At 40.1% G+C, this 23,162-nt stretch overlaps 1 protein-coding gene across 1 annotated transcript in view; it reads left to right on the top strand.

Annotated features, from left to right (window-relative positions):
• The window catches only part of LOC133618045 (gap junction alpha-3 protein-like), a 35,688-nt gene extending 14,775 nt beyond the window's left edge, over nucleotides 1-20,913 (top strand). Inside the window, exons 2-4 of the mRNA XM_061978513.1 lie at nucleotides 14,803-14,891; nucleotides 14,969-15,519; nucleotides 19,725-20,913. Of these exons, the coding sequence (XP_061834497.1) occupies nucleotides 14,823-14,891; nucleotides 14,969-15,519; nucleotides 19,725-20,481 (1,377 nt within the window). The 5' untranslated portion in view covers nucleotides 14,803-14,822 and the 3' untranslated portion in view covers nucleotides 20,482-20,913. The remainder of the gene's footprint in view (nucleotides 1-14,802; nucleotides 14,892-14,968; nucleotides 15,520-19,724) is intronic.
• Nucleotides 20,914-23,162: the final 2,249 nt, after the last annotated feature.

The raw sequence follows: 23,162 nt of genomic DNA, 5'->3' as shown, positions 1-23,162 counted from the left end.
AAAATTAACAGTTCAAAATGCTAGCTCAGTAGCAGTGAACGATCTGAAGTGTTGGCTGAAGCAAGTATTCCAACACAAAGCAGCCAGCACTCGATCCAGAAACTTGAGGCTATTTTTCAGGACTGAAGAGGATTGCAGAAACACACAACGAGAACAACAACAGCACACAAAAATACTGGCCTTGCACAAATGTAATTTAATACACCGAGGTTCAGCCTTTAGGAATTCAGGACCACCTTTAAAAATGTTCAATTGCATTTTAAAGTTTTTTCTTTCTTCACAAGTGCAACATATTTAGGGCATTATACATTTTACAACTTAAAAAATGCCCTTATATTTAGGAGTGACTCTAATGTAACTATAATTATTAGTTAGATATGTATAGTGCTTTTTTAGATACTCAAAGCCCTTTACAGTGAGAACTGAGTACCCATCATTCATTCACTCCACATGAAAATACATTTGTAGCCACAGCTGCCCTGGGGTAGACTGACGGAGACATAGCTGCCAATTTGTGCCAATCTCTGACCGCCACCAAAGTGTGAGTGGCACTGGGAGAAAGGTAGGTGAAGTAGACTAGGATAGCGGTACTTAGCTAACTCGCCAATAGTTAGCAGCAGTCCTGAGGGTCTTGTGAACTGTGGTGAGCCGGTTAAGAAGCATAACAGATTCAGCCCTTTAGCTAGTCCTACATTCCAGTCTACCGGCCACCACACCTTAGTTTTAGGGAACTCTGAAAATTTTGCTCTCGAACAGAGTTGTATACGTTGGCTCCAATCACACTAGAATGAGACAATCAGAGATTACAAAGGACTTATAACAAGGACTTGTAATTTCACTAAGAAGCTGGCTTGGCATCGAGTAATTGTCTCTGGCCCCCCGCCTGCGAGAGGTAATGATGAGCGATATAGCAGATTAGTCTCACTTAAAGGGGTCATTTAATAATTGTTTTTTATTTCTAAAACACTTCATTTTGGTCTATTTAACATGCAATGCTGGTTATTTGTCAACATTTTGCATAGATTTAGCTATAAAGACCTGTCTCCAAGCCAATTTTTGGCTGTTTGTTTTGAGAAGCGGAGTAGTTAGCTGCCAATTAAGCCATTCTTACCACACCCCCTCACGATGACGAGCCTTTCGTCCCCGCCCCGGCAGCTTTGTTAACTACAGTAGTTGCTTTTTGTTTTGTTTTGTTAAGACCATATGCACTAGGGAGACCGGTGATCACCACCACCCATCTAATTTTTACTTGACTTTCACCACAACATAACATCCCAGATGATATACAAGAAGAGAGACCAGGGGAGGACTATGGTTGTTGTCGGCTCAAGGAGGGGACGACGCCGGGGGTAGAAAGTAAAAAAGCCAGGCTACAAATCTGGTACTATACGCTAGCTAAAGGTAAACTTCCACCAAGTCAATATCTCTCCAATGCTAAATCCTGGACTAATACATGTGTATATTGACCATAACATTTTTTCTTATTTCATATCATGTTAATACTTTTACTGTAGACCTGCTTCGAAACCCTGTAAACAATAGAGGCCTGAGCAGGCTATACAATTAGCTATGCTATGAGCTACGTAATGCTTTGCGAGGGTCGCAAACGTAAAAACGGATTATAATACTAGCTGGTTCATTGCCAAACACAGTAGACACTGATCGAATAAAAAGTCATATTTTTGGAAGATCGTTCTATTTTGGAGGATAGTGGTGCTGTTGTCTTGCATTAGAAGGCTAAGCTAGCTACACAACAACTGGAGCTAACATTGCTAACATATCATGAACACATTTCTAACATACTGTTATTACTTATTGTTTCACTGTCTCCTCCATTGCCATTGGCACTGAGACCGCCATTAAAAGTATTTATTTTCGGAAAATCCATCTTTTTGTGAAGGTCTGTCGATGACACTCGGAGCGACTTTTTCACAGTTGAAGGCACATGTACTGTAGTGATTTGTGTTGGTTAGAACAAACAAACAATAGAACATTTTCCTTCATTGGGTTTTCATCGTTGACATGATGTTGTAGCTCAGCCTGTTTTACATCAATTTAAATTGTCTGGCTCACGCAAAGATGTTTTGGTAAATTTCTACCATGTTTGCGGATAATCCGCTGATGTCACACTTGAACAAAACGTCGCACTTGAACAAAATTCCAAACATACTGTTTGGAGGAAGTAGGAAGGAATGCAAGATTGTTTTATAAATATGCCTGCAATGCCTTCACGGTTTGATCTCAAATCTTCAGGACTTATGAAGATCCAAAATACACATAAGCAGGTATCATCAGGTAAAACAAAAGCTGATTTTGCATAATAGAGCCCCTTTAAAGGTGGCTGGTTAACTTTTGCAGAGAACAGGGATTTGACTTTAGTAATAATTGACCCTTATTCTTGGGAAAACTGGGCCTGCTGAGGATGGGCGTCCTTCACTCTAACCGGGAAAGCGCCATCACTCTTTCCAGGAACATAAATTACTCTTTGAGTCTCACTTGACTAATTACACTACAAAAAGCTTAGACACAAGCGAGTAGAGAATTAATTAAGATATAACTAACCAGCACCAGGCTGGAAAAGTTATGCACATAGCAATTCATGTACAAACCCCGTTTCCATAGGAGTTGGGAAATTGTGTTAGATGTAAATATAAACGGAATATAATGATTTGCAAATCCTTTTCAACCCATATTCAATTGAATGCACTACAAATACAAGATATTTGATGTTCAAACTTCATAATTTTTTTTTTTTTTTTGCAAATAATAATTAACTTAGAATTTCATGACTGCAACATGTGCCAAAGTAGTTGGGAAAGGACATGTTCACCACTGTGTTACATCACCTTTTCTTTTAACAACACTCAATAAACGATTGGGAACTGAGGAAACTAATTGTTGAAAAATTGAAAGTGGTATTCTTTCCCATTCTTGTTTTATGTAGAGCTTCAGTCGTTCAACAGTCCGGGGTCTCGTCTGTTGTATTTTACGCTTCATAATGTGCCACACATTTTCGATGGGAGACAGGTCTGGACTGCAGGCGGACCAGGAAAGTCCCCACACTCTTTTTTTACGAAGCCACGCTGTTGTAACACGTGCTGAATGTGGCTTGGCATTGTCTTGCTGAAATAAGCAGGGGCGTCCATGAAAAAGACGGCACTTGGATGGCAGCATATGTTGTTCCAAAACCTGTATGTACCTTTCAGCATTAATGGTGCCTTCACAGATGTGTAAGTTACCCATGCCTTGGGCACTAATGCACCCCCATACCATCACAGATGCTGGCTTTTGAACTTTGCGTCGATAACAGTCTGGATGGTTCGCTTCCCCTTTGGTCCGGATGACACGATGTCGAATATTTCCAAAAACAATTTGAAATGTGGACTCGTCAGACCACAGAACACTTTTCCACTTTGCATGAGTCCATCTTAGATGATCTCGGGCCCAGAGAAGCCGGCGACGTTTCTGGATGTTGTTGATAAATGGCTTTCGCTTTGCATCGCTTTGCTACGCTTTAACGTAGCGACGAACTGTATTTAGTGACAGTGGTTTTCTGAAGTGTTCCTGAGCCCATGTGGTGATATCCTTTAGAGATTGATGTCGGTTTTTGATACAGTGCCGTCTGAGGGATCGAAGGTCACCGTCATTCAATGTTGGTTTCCGGCCATGCCGCTTACGTGGAGTGATTTCTCCAGATTCTCTGAACCTTTTGATGATATTATGGACCGTAGATGTTGAAATCCCTAAATTGCTTGCAATCGCACTTTGAGAAACGTTGTTTTTAAACTGTTTGACTATTTGCACGCAGTTGTGGACAAAGGGGTGTACCTCGCCCCATCCTTTCTTGTGAATGACTGAGCATTTTTTGGGAAGCTGTTTTTATACCCAATCATGGCACCCACCTGTTCCCAATTAGCCTGCACACCTGTGGGATGTTCCAAATAAGTGTTTGATGAGCATTCCTCAACTTTATCAGTATTTATTGCCACCTTTCCCAACTTCTTTGCCACGTGTTGCTGGCATCAAATTCTAAAGTTAATGAATATTTGCAAAAAAAAAAAAAAGTTTATGAGTTTGAACATCAAATATGTTGTCTTTGTAGCATATTCAACTGAATATGGGTTGAAAATTATTTGCAAATCATTGTATTCCGTTTATGTTTACATCTAACACAATTTCCAAACTCATATGAAAACGGGGTTTGTAGAATAATACATCAAAAATAGGGCTTGATTTACTAAAGGTTTGCGTGTACTAAAACACATGCAAACCTTATATCACATTCAATGCTGATCTACTACACGTGTGCACAGTGGATTGCGTCTGTTAAGTGAGCAGAATAAGGCGTGCAATCCATCTTGCGTCTCTGTCTTTATTAATATGCTAAATATATGTTGATCGTCAAAACACTCACAATACTGGGAGGAGGAAACGCTACAATAATTATTTAGCACAGGCAATGTGATTTATTAACACTCATCACCGTTTTGCGAGCACAATTTTGCATTTTAATTAGCACATGTCAGAGGGACGTGCCAACTGACAGTTCCACACATGACTGCAGGATCAGTGTTGCGCTCACAGACAGACGATGAACATACATGTATGTGTCAACATATTTGGACGGTCAGAAAAAAATATATATATATATTAGACATATTGTCTATTCAGCAACCACATTTTAAAATTGTATAGCTGCTAGAGGATGTAAGGACTTATTAAAACAATTTCAATTTATGCGTTTGGTGTCATTACATTTTTTTTTAATGACGTTTGTTTATTTTAAATAGAATATACATCATTTTTTTAAATTTTATGTGAAGAATACTTCTTTCAGTATGCATTTTTGTGTGTCTTAAGCCAGAGTAAGTGCAGCCACTCTCCAATCAGCGCACTTTTGGCGGTAAAAAAAAAAAAAAGTGGTTAAAATGTAGAATGCTCCTAAAATGCCCATACAACATAGTACATGTCTCCTGCATATTTGAAAATATCGCAAAACGCCTCAGGTAGCAGCAGGATAAAATGAATGTGCAGGAAATGAGACTGTCTCTGTGGCGATGCCCTGTTTGGTACATGCAAATCCTCATGTAAATAAGGCAGTCTGCACCACTTTACAATTGCACGATCAGTCTTAGTAAATCGCAAGCAACACGTTCAATAATAATACGTGCTATTTTATAGATTACACACGCTGTTTACCACCTGGTGTTTGGATCTTAGTAAATCAGGCCTATAATGTGTTTTCTCTAGAGTCTGTGCTAGGTGGATACGCATCCTAGTGAGGTGGGAAATTATGAGGTGACAAATCAACCGTAGCATCCAGCAAGTAATTGTCAGATTCCCTAGATGTGCCCAAAATTATTTGAGACATACTAAAGAAGATAACTGTAATTTTATTAATATTACTACTACGGATAACATTAGTAAAAATGCCTCCATAGAGCCCACTATTACAAATATGTTTAAAAAAAAAATCAGATCATTGTACCATTTAGTGGTCAATTGTACGGAATATGTACTGTACTGTGCAATCTACTAATAAAAGTTTCAATAAAAAAAAAAAAACGGTTAAAAAACGCGACATTATTTTACAGTTTTTGCACGCAATATGGTCAAATATTTCAGCATATTACTCGTAGCATAGTAGCCTTGCAATTATTACAAGTAGCGCTGTTGCAATCTCATGTAAAAACCCTTGGAGCATTTCTGCCGCCGTGGACACCATGTTGCTTTCTGACGTCACTACGCGTGTTGCTGTAAAGACGTTATTTCTGCCCGCCAGAATCGAAAAAATGGCAAGCGATTCCAAGGAATTGATACACTGGGAATCGGATTTTGATTCCAATCCCGAGTTGATAGATAGATAGATAGATAAATGTCAGCCCCCTGGTCAGGTGACCCTTCTCAGGGAAAACTTAACATGTCAAGGCTAGAAACCACTGGAAGTACGTGCAGTGCCTCAGGTAAATTCCATGGCTGGCATACGCACATTTTTTCAGCTGTTGATTCTTTCCAGCAACACCTCGAGGCGATGCTGGTAAATTATTCTAATAAATACATGTGAAAACAATTACTCCTCAGACTGAGTAATGTGCACATCAGAGACACAGAGCATGTGCAAAACAATATCATCAAAAATGTCTTAGGTTACATTTTTAGATGTGAACCCCAGATGCAGAGGCTGTAGGCAGAGAGCATTAAAAATACAGATTGAAGGTCTGTCGTTTCAAACTGCTGGGCTGAAAAAATAAATGCGTCCACACGGTGTCGCATCAGGAATGAGTTCTTTAATGAGTCCTTTGTCCAACTGAAACTTGTCTCATTGGGCAAATTCCGATGATGTAGCTAACGTGTTATGCTACATCAGCGCTAGCTAACATAATGTAACTTTTGATGTGTTAAGTTATGATGCATAATCTTTGTGTTGGTGTGTTCTTCATATTTCCTAACACAGTGTTTGCTATGAGGTCGTGGAACATTTAAAATATTTTTTTTCAATTTGATTACATAGACGAACGACCGCCGCAGACGTGACATAATGAAGAGAACGTGTTCAAAGGAGGTGCAGGCAAATGGGAAAATAAAGAAAAAGATGTTGGATATATTTGTGTTTATGTAAATTAATTGATGTTGTCTTTTATTGTTTGGTAATGTATGTACACCATTTTGATAAAAATATATATTGTCCAATAAAAGAAAGTAAGAACATGGCTGTCATTATTTACATCACACACATAATTGACAAACATTGCCTCGTTCTCATTACACACTTTTAACAAAATATTTTTTTACAAAAGTTACAATAGTAAACGACTGTAGTACATAATAGTACTGTATATAATGGTAAAACACTGTTTTTTGCAGTAGTATCTAATAGTCAAGGAGACAATAAAGCACACGTTCTTCTGGTGGCCCAAGCTTGATTTTGTGGTTATATTCAAAATATTATGACATGTGTATTATTATTATTGTGTATGTGTCTGTACTGCATGTCTAATTACTTTATTATGATGAGGTTTTGTTGCCATTGTGCTAATAGATAATACCGGTAATAATAATGATAATAAGATAATAACTCCATCACAATTACAGCTTTGTTGTTCATCATTGTTGTTGGCAGCGGGTGTGTGTCTTCATTCTTATTAAATGTTCCCGTGACCATGACGGGACGGCAACAGGGCAGAAAGGAGACTGCAACTTCATCATTCTTGGGTACAACTAGCGGCTTCCTTGTCTATACGTAAACAACAAGGCGGCGTTCTCAGCCGTTTCAACTTGAGCCCGTTCTCAAAAACATTTGTTTCAGACCACCCAGAATGCCATTTGAGGGGGATAGAAGGCTGAAATGATACATTTCTTTACCGTTTTCACCTAAAAACGTTATTGTGGGGACAGGCCCTCAATTTCTAACACAGGTAGAAATACAAAATATAGGTAGAAAAGTGTATTGAGTGTGGTGGTACAGAGAAACAAGTACCACAGACTAGAAAACAAGACTGAACAAACTAAAAGGCCGTACGGCTAAAGCCATGGAAACACGTGAGCAGGGGAGACACCGGGAGAAAAGGAATAACGAATATCAACTAGAATAAAGCTCTGGCAACAAGCCAGCTGACTTCTGATTGGATAAAAGCTCTAATGTAAATACAAGCAACATTGGAGCCTGACATGAAGAGAATATGATGAATACTTTTATATATCTATGGAAAGTAAATAACAAATAAAATTAACTTTGATTAATTGATGATCATCGGGTGAATTTAATAATTAAATTAATCCGCTAACGGTCCCGGGTGTGGCTCTGCTGATCTGCATAGCATCGCCGCGGATCAAACCAGTGAGTATTCAATCACAGGACGCGTAAATGTCACATTCAACGTTAGGCTTGCCAGAAGGCCTTACTGACAAGAACTTGTGATCTGATTGGCTATCGCAATTATCTATCACCTGTATGTGCCTGTTCACTTACAGTGCACGGATGCCCGCATTGTTGATTCTGAATGTCCCGGGCAGATTTCATACAGCATGGCAACATAAGCTAGCAGAATTCTGATTGGATAAAATATCTATCCTAAAAACAACAGCACTGGAAGGAGCATAATAGGACATGAAGAGAATATGAATACTTTAATTATGATCATTATTTCTGGTTATGTTAGACCAGCAGAGAAGGCCTTGTTGGCCCTGACGGCCCACCACTGCGTAATAGCCACGACACTGAAACAGATGCAAGCCACTCAGTCAAGAAAGTTCCTTATGATGCATGGAGGGTTTCACCCCAGCTCCAGGGACGACTTGTTAAGTGAATATGCTTGTTGACAAGGAGTCAGAACTTAACATTTTATAAGGTAATGATTGAACATTACATTAGTGTATGGGAGTACCATAACTTTGGAGGTGGTCACTAGGTCTATCGTATTACCGTTGCGATGCGTGGGTTCATTTGATATTTGTGACTATCAATTATAGTCTGGAGCGCCACACACGGAGGGTCTTACAGGGTATTTATATGGATATTAAAATTCTTCATTATAATTATATTATCTGCGTGCATCACTAGATCAGCGACAAACTCTGAAAATTCACTGATAAAGTCTGTGTAGGGCCAAGGGGGGCGATAGATAACAGCTAGATAGAGAGATAGTGGTCTGACAGACCTCAAAGTAAGCACCTCAAATGATTTATATTTATTACTGAGGTTAGTGCTAAGGTTATGGTTTTCATTATATATTAGTGCGACCCCCTCCACCCCTTTTAAGGGGACGGGCAATATGTGCACTCATATATTTAAGAGGACATGCCTCGTTATGTGGGAAAAAAATAATCTGTTTTTAGGCAAGTTTCGCTGAGATCAACGACGTTAAGATTGTTGTCTCTAATGACCTCATTAACTAATTTGGTTTTTGGAGACCTGATCTGATGTTTAAAACGCCCATATGGTGTACTGTATTGAAGAATTTTTGTAATTAATAACGTTATTTTGCGTAAAGTGCCTGAATAATTTCGATCACATCTAGGAATTGATATGATTGGGGTTTTGAGATTATTTGCTTGGTGCTGCGCTAGATTTTACGCAATGATTATGTCTCCTTTTTATTATTGTATAACATGTTAGTCCCAGGCAAGCAAAATGACACTGAGGCCATTGGAAACCTTGCACAAACAATCGCTCAAAGTCCTTGACCGAAAACCACAACACCACCGCAACACCATTTAGTTCTCCAAAAATATAGATAGTTACATTTTGCTAACATTCAAAGATTAACATCAATACCAATGGTCCATCGAATCCTAAATAACACTGCACCAGCGCCACTTAAGAACTTTGTCCAGTTTACATCTGCTGTGACAACTAGAAACGTACGAGCCTCCACCAGGGGGCAATGTAGCGTAACCAGATGTAAAACCTGTTTTTCACAATCAGCCTTTTCATATAAAGTGATAAAGGAATGGAACAACCTCACAACAAACTTGAAAAGTTTGACAGATTATTCTTCATTCACAATTCAATTTAAAAAGTGGCTTTGGAGCAATCAAAGTTACTCACACGGTCACCGAGGTGGGCACTATGTTTGACATGTCAACTGAATGTGTATTATATTTATACATGAGAACATTTTGTTGTAAGCTGTGAGGTGTGACTGTTAAAATTATGGTTGTTTCTTTACAAATGATGACAGATGTGAACGAGCTCTAGCATGTATTATCTATGTGTGATGATGTAAATGATAGGTGTGGTTGTAATGTAGAAGTATGTGTCAATGAAACGGCATTTTATGACTTTTCTTAATTTGATTACATGCTATAGTATAATTTTATTGCATGTTTTTGTATCTCTTTGATTTAGGTAACCAGGAACTGCAGATGGAAATGAGCTATTTAGCTATAATCTGGTGCAGAACATATCTGTCTTTGAGCTTAATGTCTCTGTGCATTGTCCCTTTAAAAAAAGATTAAACTAAACTAAACTTTTTACAAAAAACAGTAGTACCTCCGGATACAAGTTTGATTTGGTCTTGATGCAGCTTGTACCTTGAAAAACTTGTATAACTTGTATAAAGAGCATTTAAATTAATCAAAAACAATTTAATCCGTGTTTGGTGCCCCCGAAACATCTCCATTTTACAAACAACATGCCTTTAAAAAGAAAAGAAAAGAAAAGAAAACATACGTTTATTGTATAAAAACATTACAAAATAATTTAATACAAGCAACTACAGTAGTTTTATGAAATAATGTAATAATAGTGTACAGCATTTACCGTCATTTCCGGGCTATTGAGCGTGTCCAATTATAAACTGCACCCACCTAAATTTTGTGAATTTTTTTTCTGTACATACTGCATGTTGGCCACACAACTATAAGGCACAGGTGTACAGTACACATTGAAACATGAAATATTTACACAGGCGCTTCATTTTATCCACAAACCTAACTAAAAACAGTGACTGAAACACAACATAATGTAGCCTATTGGTGGTAGATTTTTGGTCCATGATTTATTGGCGGCTTGTTAATAAGCACAAGAACTTGGAAAAATCCATAAATAAGTTTCCTTGACTTCTATGGTATCTCCTGCGAGTTGCTTCTCTGTCAAATCATCACACCATCAACAGCCTCTCTATCTTTTAATTTATAAATGTCCGCTGTTTAGATATTATTTTAAAGTCTTTGGCCGGTGTTATCTGACTCGCAGTGACGCGGTCAAACTGCTTCACTAAAGGCTAGATTTACTAAGATCCAAACACCACGCCGGTAAACAGCGTGTGCAATCTATAAAATAATCATAAATCCATCCATCCATTTTCTACTGCTTGTCCCTCGCGGGGGTTGCTGGAGCCTATCCCAGCTGCACTCGCGCAGAAGGCGGGGTACACCCTGGACAAGTCGCCACCTCATCACGGGGCCAACACAGATAGACAGACAACATTTACACTCACATTCCCACTCTAGGGCCACTTTAGTGTTGCCAATCAACCTATCCCCAGGTGCATGTCGAACCCAGGCTCTTCTTATTGCAAGGCACACACACTAGCCATTGTTCCACCGCGCTGCAATCTATACAATAGCGTGTAGTTTTAGTGGATGTGTTACATGTGATCTACTAACACTGCGCTTGCAACTGTAAAGTGGTGCAGACTGCCTTATTTAAATGAGTTTTATATGGGCATCACCACAGAGACATTCTCATTTACTGCACATACAGTACATGTCATCATGCTCCTACCTGTGACGTTTTGCTATGTTTTCAACAAGCAGGGGACATGTATTACTTTTTATGGGCATTTGAGAAGCACTGCACGACTCAGTGCACTTACATTGAAACTAGAGATGTCCGATAATGGCTTTTTTGCCGATATCCGATATTCCGATATTGTCCAACTCTTAATTACCGATACCGATATCAACCGATACTGATATATACATTCGTAGAATCAACACATTATTATGCCTAATTTTGTTGTGATGCCCCGCTAGATGCATTAAACAATGTGACAAGGTTTTCCAAAATAAATCAACTCAAGTTATGGAAAAAAAATGCCAACATGGCACTGCCATATTTATTATTGAAGTCACAAAGGGCATTATTTTTTTTAACATGCCTCAAAACAGCAGCTTGGAATTTGGGACACGCTCTCCCTGAGAGAGCATGAGGAGGTTGAGGTGGGGGGGGGGGGCAGGGTTGGGGGGGTGGGGGGTAGCGGGGGTGTATATTGTAGCGTCCCGGAAGAGTTAGTGCTGCAAGGGGTTCTGGGTATTTGTTCTGTTGGGTTTATGTTGTGTTACGGTGCGGATGTTCTCCCGAAATGTGTTTGTCATTCTTGTTTGGTGTGGGTTCACAGTGTGGTGCATATTTGTAACAGTGTTAAAGTTGTTTATACGGCCACCCTCAGTGTGACCTGTATGGCTGTTGATCAAGTATGTCTTGCATTCACTTGTGTGTGTGAAAAGCCGTAGGTCTTATGTGATTGGGCCGGCACGCAAAGGCAGTGCCTTTAAGGTTTATTGGTGCTCTGTACTTCTCCCTATGTCCGTGTACACAGCAGCATTTTAAAAAGTATACATTTCACTTTTTGAAACTGATACCGATAATTCTGAAACCGATACCGATATTACATTTTAAAGCATTTTAAAATGATATTATCGGCCGATAATATCGGCAGTTCGATATTATCGGACATCTCTAATTGAAACCACTTTTTTTAACCACTGAAGATGTGTTCATTGGTGATAGGCTGCACTTACGTTGCTCAAGACGCAAAAACATGCATACTTAAGGAAGTTTTTTTTTATATAAGAAGTGTTTCAATGATATAAATTATATGTGAAAAAAACAACATCATTAAAATAATACTAAAGGACACAAAAACACATCAATTGAATTAGTTTTAAACTAGATGGGTCAATTCCTGAAGGAATTGTGTGTGAATGCTCCAATGCTGAATTTGAATTGAAATGCTGTTGAAGTGTAGTATGATTGTAAGTAGGGATGTCCGATAATATCGGACTACCGATATTATCGGCCGATAAATACTTTAAAATGTAATATCGGAAATTATCGGTATCGGTTTCATAATTATCGGTATCGGTTTCAAGAAGTAAAATGTATGACTTTTTAAAACGCCGCTGTGTACACGGACGTAGGGAGAAGTACAGAGCGCCAATAGACCTTAAAAGCACTGCCTTTGCGTGCTGGCCAGTCACATAATAATATCTATGGCTTTTCACACACACAAGTGAATGCCATGCATACTTGATCAACAGGTCACACTGAGGGTGGCTGTATAAACAACTTTAATACTGTTACAAATATGCACCACACCGTGAACCCACACCAAACAAGAATGACAAACACATTTCGGGAGAACATCCGCACCGTAACACAACATAAACACAACAGAACAAATACCCAGAACCCCTTGCAGCACTAACTCTTACGGGACGCTACCATAAACACCCCACGCTACCATAAACACCCCCCGCTACCCCCTCCCTCAATAATAAATATGGCAGTGCCATGTTGGCATTTTTTACCATACCTTGAGTTGATTTCTTTTGGAAAACCTTGTTACATTGTTTAATGCATCCAGCGGGGCATCACAACAAAATTAGGCATAATAATGTGTTAATTCCACGACTGTATGTATGTATAGGTTGATATCGGTATCGGTAATTAAGAATTGGACAATATCGGAATATCGGATATCGGTAAAAAAAACTTTATCGGACATCTCTAATTGTAAGCATAGTTTTAATGTTGAAATGGTTAGAATGTTGAAGAGCTGACGCTGAACTGAAAAGCCAATGGAATGTAGGATAAATGTAGAAATGGTTTGGATGTTGAAAAGCTGGCACTATACTGAAATACTAACTTATTTGCTAAAGTATCTACTAATAACCTTTAATATTGCACTTTAAAAAATGTCAACAACTTATTTTCATCCGCATTGTTCATTATTTCAATTGGAAGCCCCCTTAGTTTTGAATCAGGTGACAAATTGATAGTCACATGGGCGTAGCGAAATATGAGGGCATTTTACGGTAATAACCGAACATTATTTGAAAAACATTGTTTGTTTATCCTGTTTGTTTACCAAACATCTTTAATGCATTTTTAAAAACATTTTCAGCAAAGTTGTAAATAGCAGGAGCATGGCAGGGAGTTTGTGTTTACCTACTGCAAATGCAGTCCAATCGGGCTAAACACCCGCATTATTACTCCTCCTTTTCGACCATGTTGAATCGTGTGAAGATTTAATGTGACTTGCCAACCTTGAGACCTCCGATTTCGGGAGGTGGGGCGTGGGGAGGGGGGCGTGGTCGGGGGTGGGGCGTGGGGCGTGGGGCGTGGTTGGGGGCGTGGTTAAGAGGGCAGGAGTATATTTACAGCTAGAATTCACCAAGTCAAGTATTTCATATATATATATATATATATATATATATATACTCAAGTATTTCATATATATATATATATATATATATATATATATATATATATATATATATACTCACTCAAGTATGTCATATATATATACATATATATATATATATATATATATATATATATATATATATATATATATATATATATATATATGAAATACTTGACTTTCAGTGAATTCTAGCTATATATATATATATATATATATATATATATATATATATATATATATATATATATATATACATATACAGTATAGCAGTTGTGCACTGCACTCTCTAAAAGCCGTAGATGTTATTGTCACATATGCATGTACAGTAGATGGCACTATTGTCCTGTTTAAGAGTGTCACAACATTGCTGTTTACGGCAGACAAACTGCTTTACCGTAGATGAAAATGTGACTGCTGTTGTTGTGTGTTGTTACCGCGCTGGGAGGACGTTAATGAAACTGTCAATAAACAATAAACCCACATAAGAAACCAAGAACTCGCCCTCCATCATTCTACAGTTATAACGTGATTGGGCAGGCACACTGTTTATATTGTGGGAAAGCAGACGTGAGAAAAGGCTGGCCGCTGTCAACACGTCACTCAGGTCCGCATGGAGCTGGAGGGGGCGTGGCCTTCAGCTCTGCCTGAATTTCGGGAGATTTTTGGGAGAAAATTTGTCCCGGGAGGTTTTCGGGAGAGGCGCTGAATTTCGGGAGTCTCCCGGAAAATCCAAGAGGGTTGGCAAGTATGCTTGTCATGCAAGTCCGTAACAAATAAATCAAAACCAAGACTTTAGCAGACGTGACAAACGTCAACAGGTTCCTTGGTTTTCTTGTTGTTTTCCTCAAAGCAGCCTTTCTTCTTCCAGGTCAAACAAGTGAGTGAAGCATGGGTGACTGGAGCTTTCTGGGGCGGCTGCTGGAGAACGCTCAGGAACACTCCACTGTGATCGGAAAGGTGATTCCAGGACGACTGATGATGTTTTCAGCCTTCAGAGGAGGTCATGATATATTTCTTTCCTGATTCCAACCCAGGTTTGGCTGACCGTCCTCTTCATCTTCCGCATCTTGGTGCTGGGCGCAGCGGCTGAAGAAGTGTGGGGTGACGAGCAATCGGACTTCACCTGCAACACGCAGCAGCCCGGCTGCGAGAACGTCTGCTACGATGAGGCCTTCCCCATCTCTCACATGCGCTTCTGGGTGCTGCAGATCATCTTTGTGTCCACGCCCACCCTCATCTACCTGGGACACGTGCTGCACATTGTGCGCATGGAGGAGAAGAGGAGGGAGCGGGAAGACGAGAACAGGAAGTTGGGGCGGCACCTGGAGGACCACGACCCCCTCTACCACAATGGAGACGGAGGTGGGGGGTGGAAGAAGGAGAAGCCACCCATTCGTGACGAGCACGGCAAAATTCGCATCCGCGGGGCGTTGCTGAGGACCTACATCTTCAACATCATTTTTAAGACCCTGTTTGAGGTGGGCTTCATCCTGGGGCAGTACTTCCTGTATGGCTTCCACTTGAGACCACTCTACAAGTGTCGCCGCTGGCCCTGTCCCAACACTGTGGACTGCTTTATATCAAGGTGAGTTTCCACATTTTTCCTCTTCCAAATAACTTCTCTTGTGTATTTACCGTATTTTCCAGACCATAGGGCGCACCGGATTATAAGGCGCAATGCCAATGAATGTTCTATTTTCGATCTTTTTTCATATATAAAGCTTATATATATTATAGGGCGCATTAAAGGAGTCATATTATTATAATTTTTTTTCTAAATTGAAAAACAATTCCTTGTGGTCTACATAACATGTAATGGTGGTTCTTTGGTCAAAATGTTGCTTAGATTATGTTTTATAGATTATCTTAAAGTCGCTTTGTGACAGTCGCTTCCGGATCTTATTTACGTGGCTCACCTTCGACAGCGTCTTCTCCCCGTCATCTTTGTTGTAGCGGTGTAGCGTGCAAGGACGGGATTAGAAGAAGTGTCAAAAGATGGAGCTAACTGTTTTAATGACATTCAGACTTTACTTAAATCAATAACGGAGCAGCATCTCCTTATCTGGAAACAACAACACCGAAAATGTGTCCCATGTAAAAACGTCCGACTGGAACTCTCTAATAACTAAAGTTCCTTGGGTGAATTTTGCAAACTCACTACACCGGTATGTTTTAGCCCTTTCATGGCGAGTTTACTGACAGATATAAGTAAGAACTTTACACTACATTATATTATAAATGGCAACAGCGGAGGATGAATGTCCCATAACAAGAAGATAGAGAAAAAGAAGAAGCTTATCTACACAGACTAAAAAGCTGGACGTGAGCAATTTTCCAGGATTTATGCAGATCCCAAATACAGATCAGCATGTACCAGAAGGTAAGATAAGTTGCTTTTGCATAATATTCCGAAACAAAACGCCAGATAATATGTCTTACCTTATACACACACCATATTAGAACTCGTACGTTTAATGCGCCGACAATCCATCAATCGGAGCGGCTTCATAGCTTAGCAAAGTTGTACTAAAATATTTTGATAGATTTTTGAGCGCCGTGTGTAATGTTCTATTTTTTCAATGTAAACATAAAAAATGTTGGTGTTATTTACTTAAGTCATATTGCCATCATAGTGCAGTGTACATGTATCTCTTATGTTTGACTGCCATTTTCTGGTCACACTTATCATTACACCATAGGCGCACTGTCGAGTTTTGAAAAAAAAAAAAGGATTTTAAGTGCGCCTTATAATGCGGAAAATACTGTACCACTTCCTGTCAGCACCCTTTTGATACTCTGACCTGGAACTTTTTTTCTACTGTGGTCAAGTATCAACTGAAGTCTTTCAGAGTGTAAAATTAAACTTTAATCTTAACCTCTTAGAGTTGTGAGAGCCGTGAAATTATATTTTGTGGACATTTACAAGGTGTTCATGGATGGTGTTGAGGTGGAAGTAAATACTTTGATGGTTGATGTAGATGCGTAAAATGTACATATACCGTATTTTCTATACCATAGGGCGCCCCGGATTGTAAGGCGCACTGTGGTTGAGTGGGTCTATTCAGGTCTTCTTTCATACAAAAGGTGCACCAGATTATAAGGTGCATTAAAGCGGTCATATTATGATTTTTTTCTAATTGAAAACATTTCCTTGTGGTCTACATAACATGCAATGGTGGTTTTTCGGTCAAAATGTTGCAAGATTATGTTTTACAGACCATCTTCAAGTCGCTTTCTGACAGTTGTTTCAAGATGCACCGTTTTGTGAGCAGTCTTATTTACGTGGCTCACCTTCGACAGCGTCTTCTCCCCGTCATCTTTGTTGTAGCGGTGTAGCGTGCAAGGACGGGAGTGGAAGAAGTGTCAAAGATGGAGCTAACTGTTTTAATGACATTCAGACTTTACTTAAATCAACAACAGAGCAGCATCTCCTCATCCGTGGCTCACTAGTGCAACAACAACGCCGGAAATGTGTCCTGTGAAAAAACGTCTGACTGGAACTCTCTAATAACTAAAGTTCCATGGGTGAATTATGTAAACCCACTACACCGGCAGTTTTAGCGCTTCCATAGCGAGATATAAGTTAGGACTTTTCGCTACTTTATATTAGAAATGGCAACAGCAGAGGGTGAATGTCCCATAACAAGAAGATAGCGAAAAAGAAGAAGTTTATCGACTACGGCATCGACACGGACTACGGTGGCGGATGTGCGCAAATTTTCTGGACTTATGCAGATCTCAAATACACATCAGCAGGTACCAGAAGGTAAGACAAGTTGGTTTTGCATAATGTTGTGAAACAAAACGCCAGATAATATGTCTGCTAATGGGTGCCATTTTGCGGTTCTTATACACACACCATAGTAATACCTCTATCTCTGACTGCGGTAGCCGTAAGCGCCGACAATCCATCAAGCGGTGCGGCTTCAAAGTTACACTAAAACATTTTGACAGATTTTTGAGTGCCGTGTGTTATGTTCTTTATTTTCAATGGAACATTTAAAATTTTGGTGTTGTTTACTCGCGTCATATTGCAGTCTATACATATCTCTTATGTGTGACTACCATCTACTGGTCACACTTATCATTACACCATATATCAAATAAAATTGCTTCGGTATTTACCACTGGAGTAAAAGTTTTAGTGGTAGAGCACAGAAACTTATCGCGCTGTATTGGCTAAGTGTTAGCAAAGTTTGTCACAATGGTGTTTTGTTTTATGAAATTATTCCTGATGACCGAAAGCCGTGTTCCAAGGACTCACCAAACTCCTCCTACTCACGAGCACCGCCAAAGCAACGCGCCGCTGACAAGGACGAGGCACCCTTCCGCGACTGTCACGCAACACATTCCAAAATACAAAAATGTAAATGGAAAACAGGCAAGCAAACAGACAGCACAATATATCATAAATAATTTCATAAAATAAATCACTAATGTAATAAAATTATCAGCGGTTGAAAGGTAACTCCTGGCCCTTCCAACGGTACAAGTACACCATCATTCCTCTGCTGTTAGAACTTTTACTATGCAGCAAATATTTACATTCTAACATAGACAGTAACCACCTTACATACCAATTATTGCTGCAAATTTTGGAAAATGAATTTAATGTCTGGATGTCCATCATCCTCTAAATCTAGTGGTTTATGGTCATTGTATTGAAAAATACCCAATTCAGATCTTAATGTGATGATCCGTTGCCCGGATCATGTTTTCTTTTAGATTGACTCCCTTAGTTCTGTTTTCAGCACCCCTGGGTTTGTGTCTCTTAGTTGCCCTGGGTGCTGATTATTTTCACCTGCCTCTGATCAGTGTTCGGGACGCTCACCTGCTCCCGGGCACTAATCAGAGAGCTATTTATTCCTGCCTTTCGCCACACTTAGTCTGGCTGTTTTGTTTGCTTCGGCAACAAGTTACGTTGGTACACCTTCTGAGTCCTGTTCCTGAGCTAAGCTTCGCCATTTGTTTGCTTGTTTTCTATGTTAAACTTTCCATAGCTACCCGTGCTATCAGCACGCTTTCCTGTATTTTTGTATTTTGCCTGATTTATGGAAAATAAATCATTGTCCTACCTGCACACTGCCTCCAGAGTTCCGTCTGCATCTTGGGGAAACGACCCGCGCATTCAAATGCAACCTCACCGGAATGAGTTCAATCCGACTGTGTGTTGTGTTTTTCCTTTGCTTTACATCCATCCATCCATTTTCTACCGTTGTCCCGTTCGGGGTAGCGGGGGGTGCTGGAGCCTATCTCAGCTGCATTCGGGCGGAAGGCGGTGTACACCCTGGACAAGTAGCCAACTCATCGCAGGGCCAACACAGACATTCACACACTAGGGCCCATTTTAGTGTTGCCAATCAACCTATTCCCAGGTGCATGTCTTTGGAGGTGGGAGTACACCGGAGTACCCGGAGGGGACCCACGCAGTCACGGGGAGAACATGCAAACTCCACACAGAAATATCCCGCGCCCGGGATTGAACCCAGGACTACTCAGGACCTTCGTATTGCGAGGCACAGGGGTTAGTGCACCGTGCTGCCCCTTTGCTTTACAATCGAGTTGATATTATTAACATTTGTTCAGTTCCTTGATGTCTTTAATGGCTCCTGCTTCTTGTGGTTCACCAAGTATGTTTTCTGAGTCCCTGCTTCTTTGAGTTGTGTTCATTTTTGGGTTTGTTGGAGCTGTGTTTTGTAGGCTTTCCAAGTCACTGAAGCCCAAGATTTAAGAGGCAAGCCATGCATGTTATGAAGCCTGTTGACTGTTCACTATTATGTGTTGTTGCAGGCCTACCGAGAAGACCATATTTATCATCTTCATGTTGGCGGTGGCTTGCGTTTCCCTCCTCCTCAACCTGCTGGAGATCTACCACCTGGGTTGGAAGAAAGTCAAGCAGAGTGTCACCAATGAGTTTGCCGCCGACAATGAGTCTCTCCTGCTGGGTGCAGTACGAGCTGGCGCTGCCAAAACTCTTCCTGAGGAGGTCAGTCCAGCACTCGACTGTTTGCCCACGTACACGAGCGTGAGTGTGGTCGGGGGCAGTGCGGCTGAGGGGGGCGCTGACAGTCCGACTGAGGTGATCTCCTTAAGTCCCAATATGACAACCAGTTCTGTCAAGTTGGCCCGCGCATTGTTCCACCCAAATGACCTCCTGTTGCAGTCCTTCTACAGTGGCAGCCACAGCCAGCTGTCGGCAGAGGAGCAGAACTGGAGCAACATGGCGCTGGAGATAAATGACGCCGATGGGAAAAACTCCCCCAGCTCATACCCTCCTCCCTCGCCACGGAGCTCATCTTCCTCCTCGCATCAGGAGGAGAAGACTTCACCTTCTCCACAAGAGGTGCAACACTCCACCTTTCCTACACTTCCTTGCCACGCCCGTCTTTACCTTCTCTCGCTAGAGGAGGCATTGGCAAGCAAGGAGAACGTGCTTCCAAGTGATCACCTTACCGTGGTTACCAAAGCCGAGATGCATCAACCCCCCGACATACAGAAACCGAGAAGTAGCATCACCCGGGCGCGCCCTGATGACCTGGCAGTGTAGCGAGAATGAACAAACACAACATATATTTGGGTACAAGTAGAAACGATGTTCATCACCTCATTGGTGTCACACATTCATTTTAGACAGAGCTACAGCTACAATAATTCACATAGTAATACTCATTAGACCTCCACTAAAGTCGGGTCATTGGATCAGTACCAAATTGTCCACTTTCATTGATAACCACCTCCTAAAGTATACCTGAAGTTTTCATGCATTAATTATACATGTTCAGAAAAATACCTTCTTTCATTAAAGTCGAGTAATTATTTTTTATAATCCTGCTAACAAAAATACAACAATGAGAACATATCCCCCATTGGCAAAGGTGGCTAATACTTTGTGGTTACACTGGGGGGGGGATAGTTATTCGATCCCCTGAATTAGTATGTTTACTCTCTTACAAATATATAATCAGTACTTGGTTTTTATGATCGATTAAAAAAAAAAAAAAAGACTATGTAAATGATAATAATAAATACAAGTTGTAAATTGGTTAGTCTTTGGTTTAGGCACATAAGTATTTGTTTCCAATGCAAAAGGTGACACTACTTGGTGTAGAAAGTATTGTTGCAAGCACAGATATCAGATGATTCTTGTATTTGTAGTACTTGTAGAAGACCACTTGAAGTTTGTTGTAGTTGTAGTACATGTACAAGTGCACATGTCGTTTATTGTAGTAGTAGTGCATGTGTAGTTTCTTGAAATTGTAGTACAAGTAGTAGTGTACAGTACTTGTAATTTCTTGCAGTTGTAGTAAAATAAATAATGATAAATGGGTTGTACTTGTATAGCGCTTTTCTACCTTCAAGGTACTCAAAGCGCTTTGACACTACTTCCACATTTACCCATTCACACACACATTCACACGCTGATGGAGGGAGCTGCCATGCAAGGCGCTAACCAGCACCCATCAGGAGCAAGGGTGAAGTGTCTTGCTCAGGACACAACGGACATGACGAGGTTGGTACTAGGTGGGGATTGAACCAGGGACCCTCGGGTCGCGCACGGCCACTCTTCCACTGCGCCACGCAGTACTTGTAGTAGTGCATTTGTAATTTGTTGTAGTTGGTCAGCAGGGTTGCAAACATGTCAGGAGGGATTTTGGTGAGAGAAACATTACAAAACAGAATTGTTGCACCTCCATGTCTGACAGTAGTCAAAAATATATTGGATTTATATTCAACATTTCTCTCCAAACAAACACATCCAGTCCACCTGATGCCAAACACCTACATTTAGCTGTCATGTGACCTCATCACATTGTCTTTCATTCAGGTGTTGATTGTCAGTCTTGAGCAGGTCTATAATCGTGTCCCTCAAGACAGCATTTTGGTCTTGCCCATGGGGGTGTAGAAGTTTGAATGGAAGACAGTGTTTGTGTGACAGGTGAGATTAGAAATAATTTCTTAAAGTGACAGGACTCATTTGTGTGTTTCATAGACCCACAACTGCTGTGTGGGGTCACAATGCTTGTTACCTGGTACTGGATACAAATTCATGTATAACCTTTATTTAATGTTATGGCTTATAATATGTCATTTCCTGTAAAAAAAAAAAATCCACCATACAAATTATGTACTGTTCATATCTTTGCAAAGGAGTAAACTAATACAAATCAACAGGGGATCAAATACATGTTTCCACTACTGTATGTGCACAAAGATATAACAGAATGTTTGTCCATATTTTCTACCAGAATAAAAGTGTCGCAAAACTAAAAGTACAGTGCAAGAAAAGTTTTAACAGGCTTAGGAAATAGAGTACATCAGCATACATACCAATTTAAATTGTTGTTCTTTACACGTGACACACACATGCCTTTTGTCTCATCCTAGAGTGCTGCAACGTGTAAACGGTGTTACAATGTTTTGGTGACATCATGACCAGTGTTCGTAATAACGGTGCCATGTAATAACAGCCTTAGTAACGCCGTTACTAGTAATCCAATTGCCTTAAGTGATAGCTTGATTTAACGCGGGACGCTACTTTTGATGTGGTTTTATGTCGACAACAAGACAGCATCATAAGTGCAGCAAGTTCAATGCAGGAAATATATTTTTACTAGTGAAAGCAACAAGCAGCACCACACTAAAATAAACCTGATATCAAATAGGAAGAGGCACCACCACGCTGTGACACAGCAGACAACAACATAAGCACACATACACAATGGGAATAATGAACAACAAATCACTGATTAAAGTGACAAACTTGCCATCCAAACAATACACCGTTTGTTGACAAGAAGATATGACAGCCATCGAAGCACGTTCAATCTCTTTATTAAGCAGAGGTAACCCATGCTGGTGAAAAGATTCAAAAGAGCTGGCGTCAGAGCCGACAAATTGTCGTTATTAGCGGCTAGAGATAACAAACACAGCTCCCTTAAACCCTCTATTAAGTCATACGTCACTAGGAAACAAGCCCCACCTTTTAAAAGCACACACACTCACCCTGTGCACCAGATGAAATGTCTCTCGACTGCATGTGCCAGATATTAAAAGTTGATGTTTTAAAGTAAGGTGTTAATTACTTTCCCTAGTAATTAATTACATTTATTAAAGAGTAATTCTGTCAGTAATTAAATTACTTTTTTGGTAAAGTTACAAGTAACTTCAATAATTACATTTAAAAAGTAATTTTTAAGAATACTGATCATGACATTGGCTTTAAACGAT

This window comes from Nerophis lumbriciformis, linkage group LG01, assembly GCF_033978685.3.
Source record: "Nerophis lumbriciformis linkage group LG01, RoL_Nlum_v2.1, whole genome shotgun sequence".
Classification (NCBI taxonomy): domain Eukaryota; kingdom Metazoa; phylum Chordata; class Actinopteri; order Syngnathiformes; family Syngnathidae; genus Nerophis; species Nerophis lumbriciformis.
Note: the sequence above shows the minus strand (reverse complement) of the source record. Positions and strands in the feature narration are given on the sequence as shown.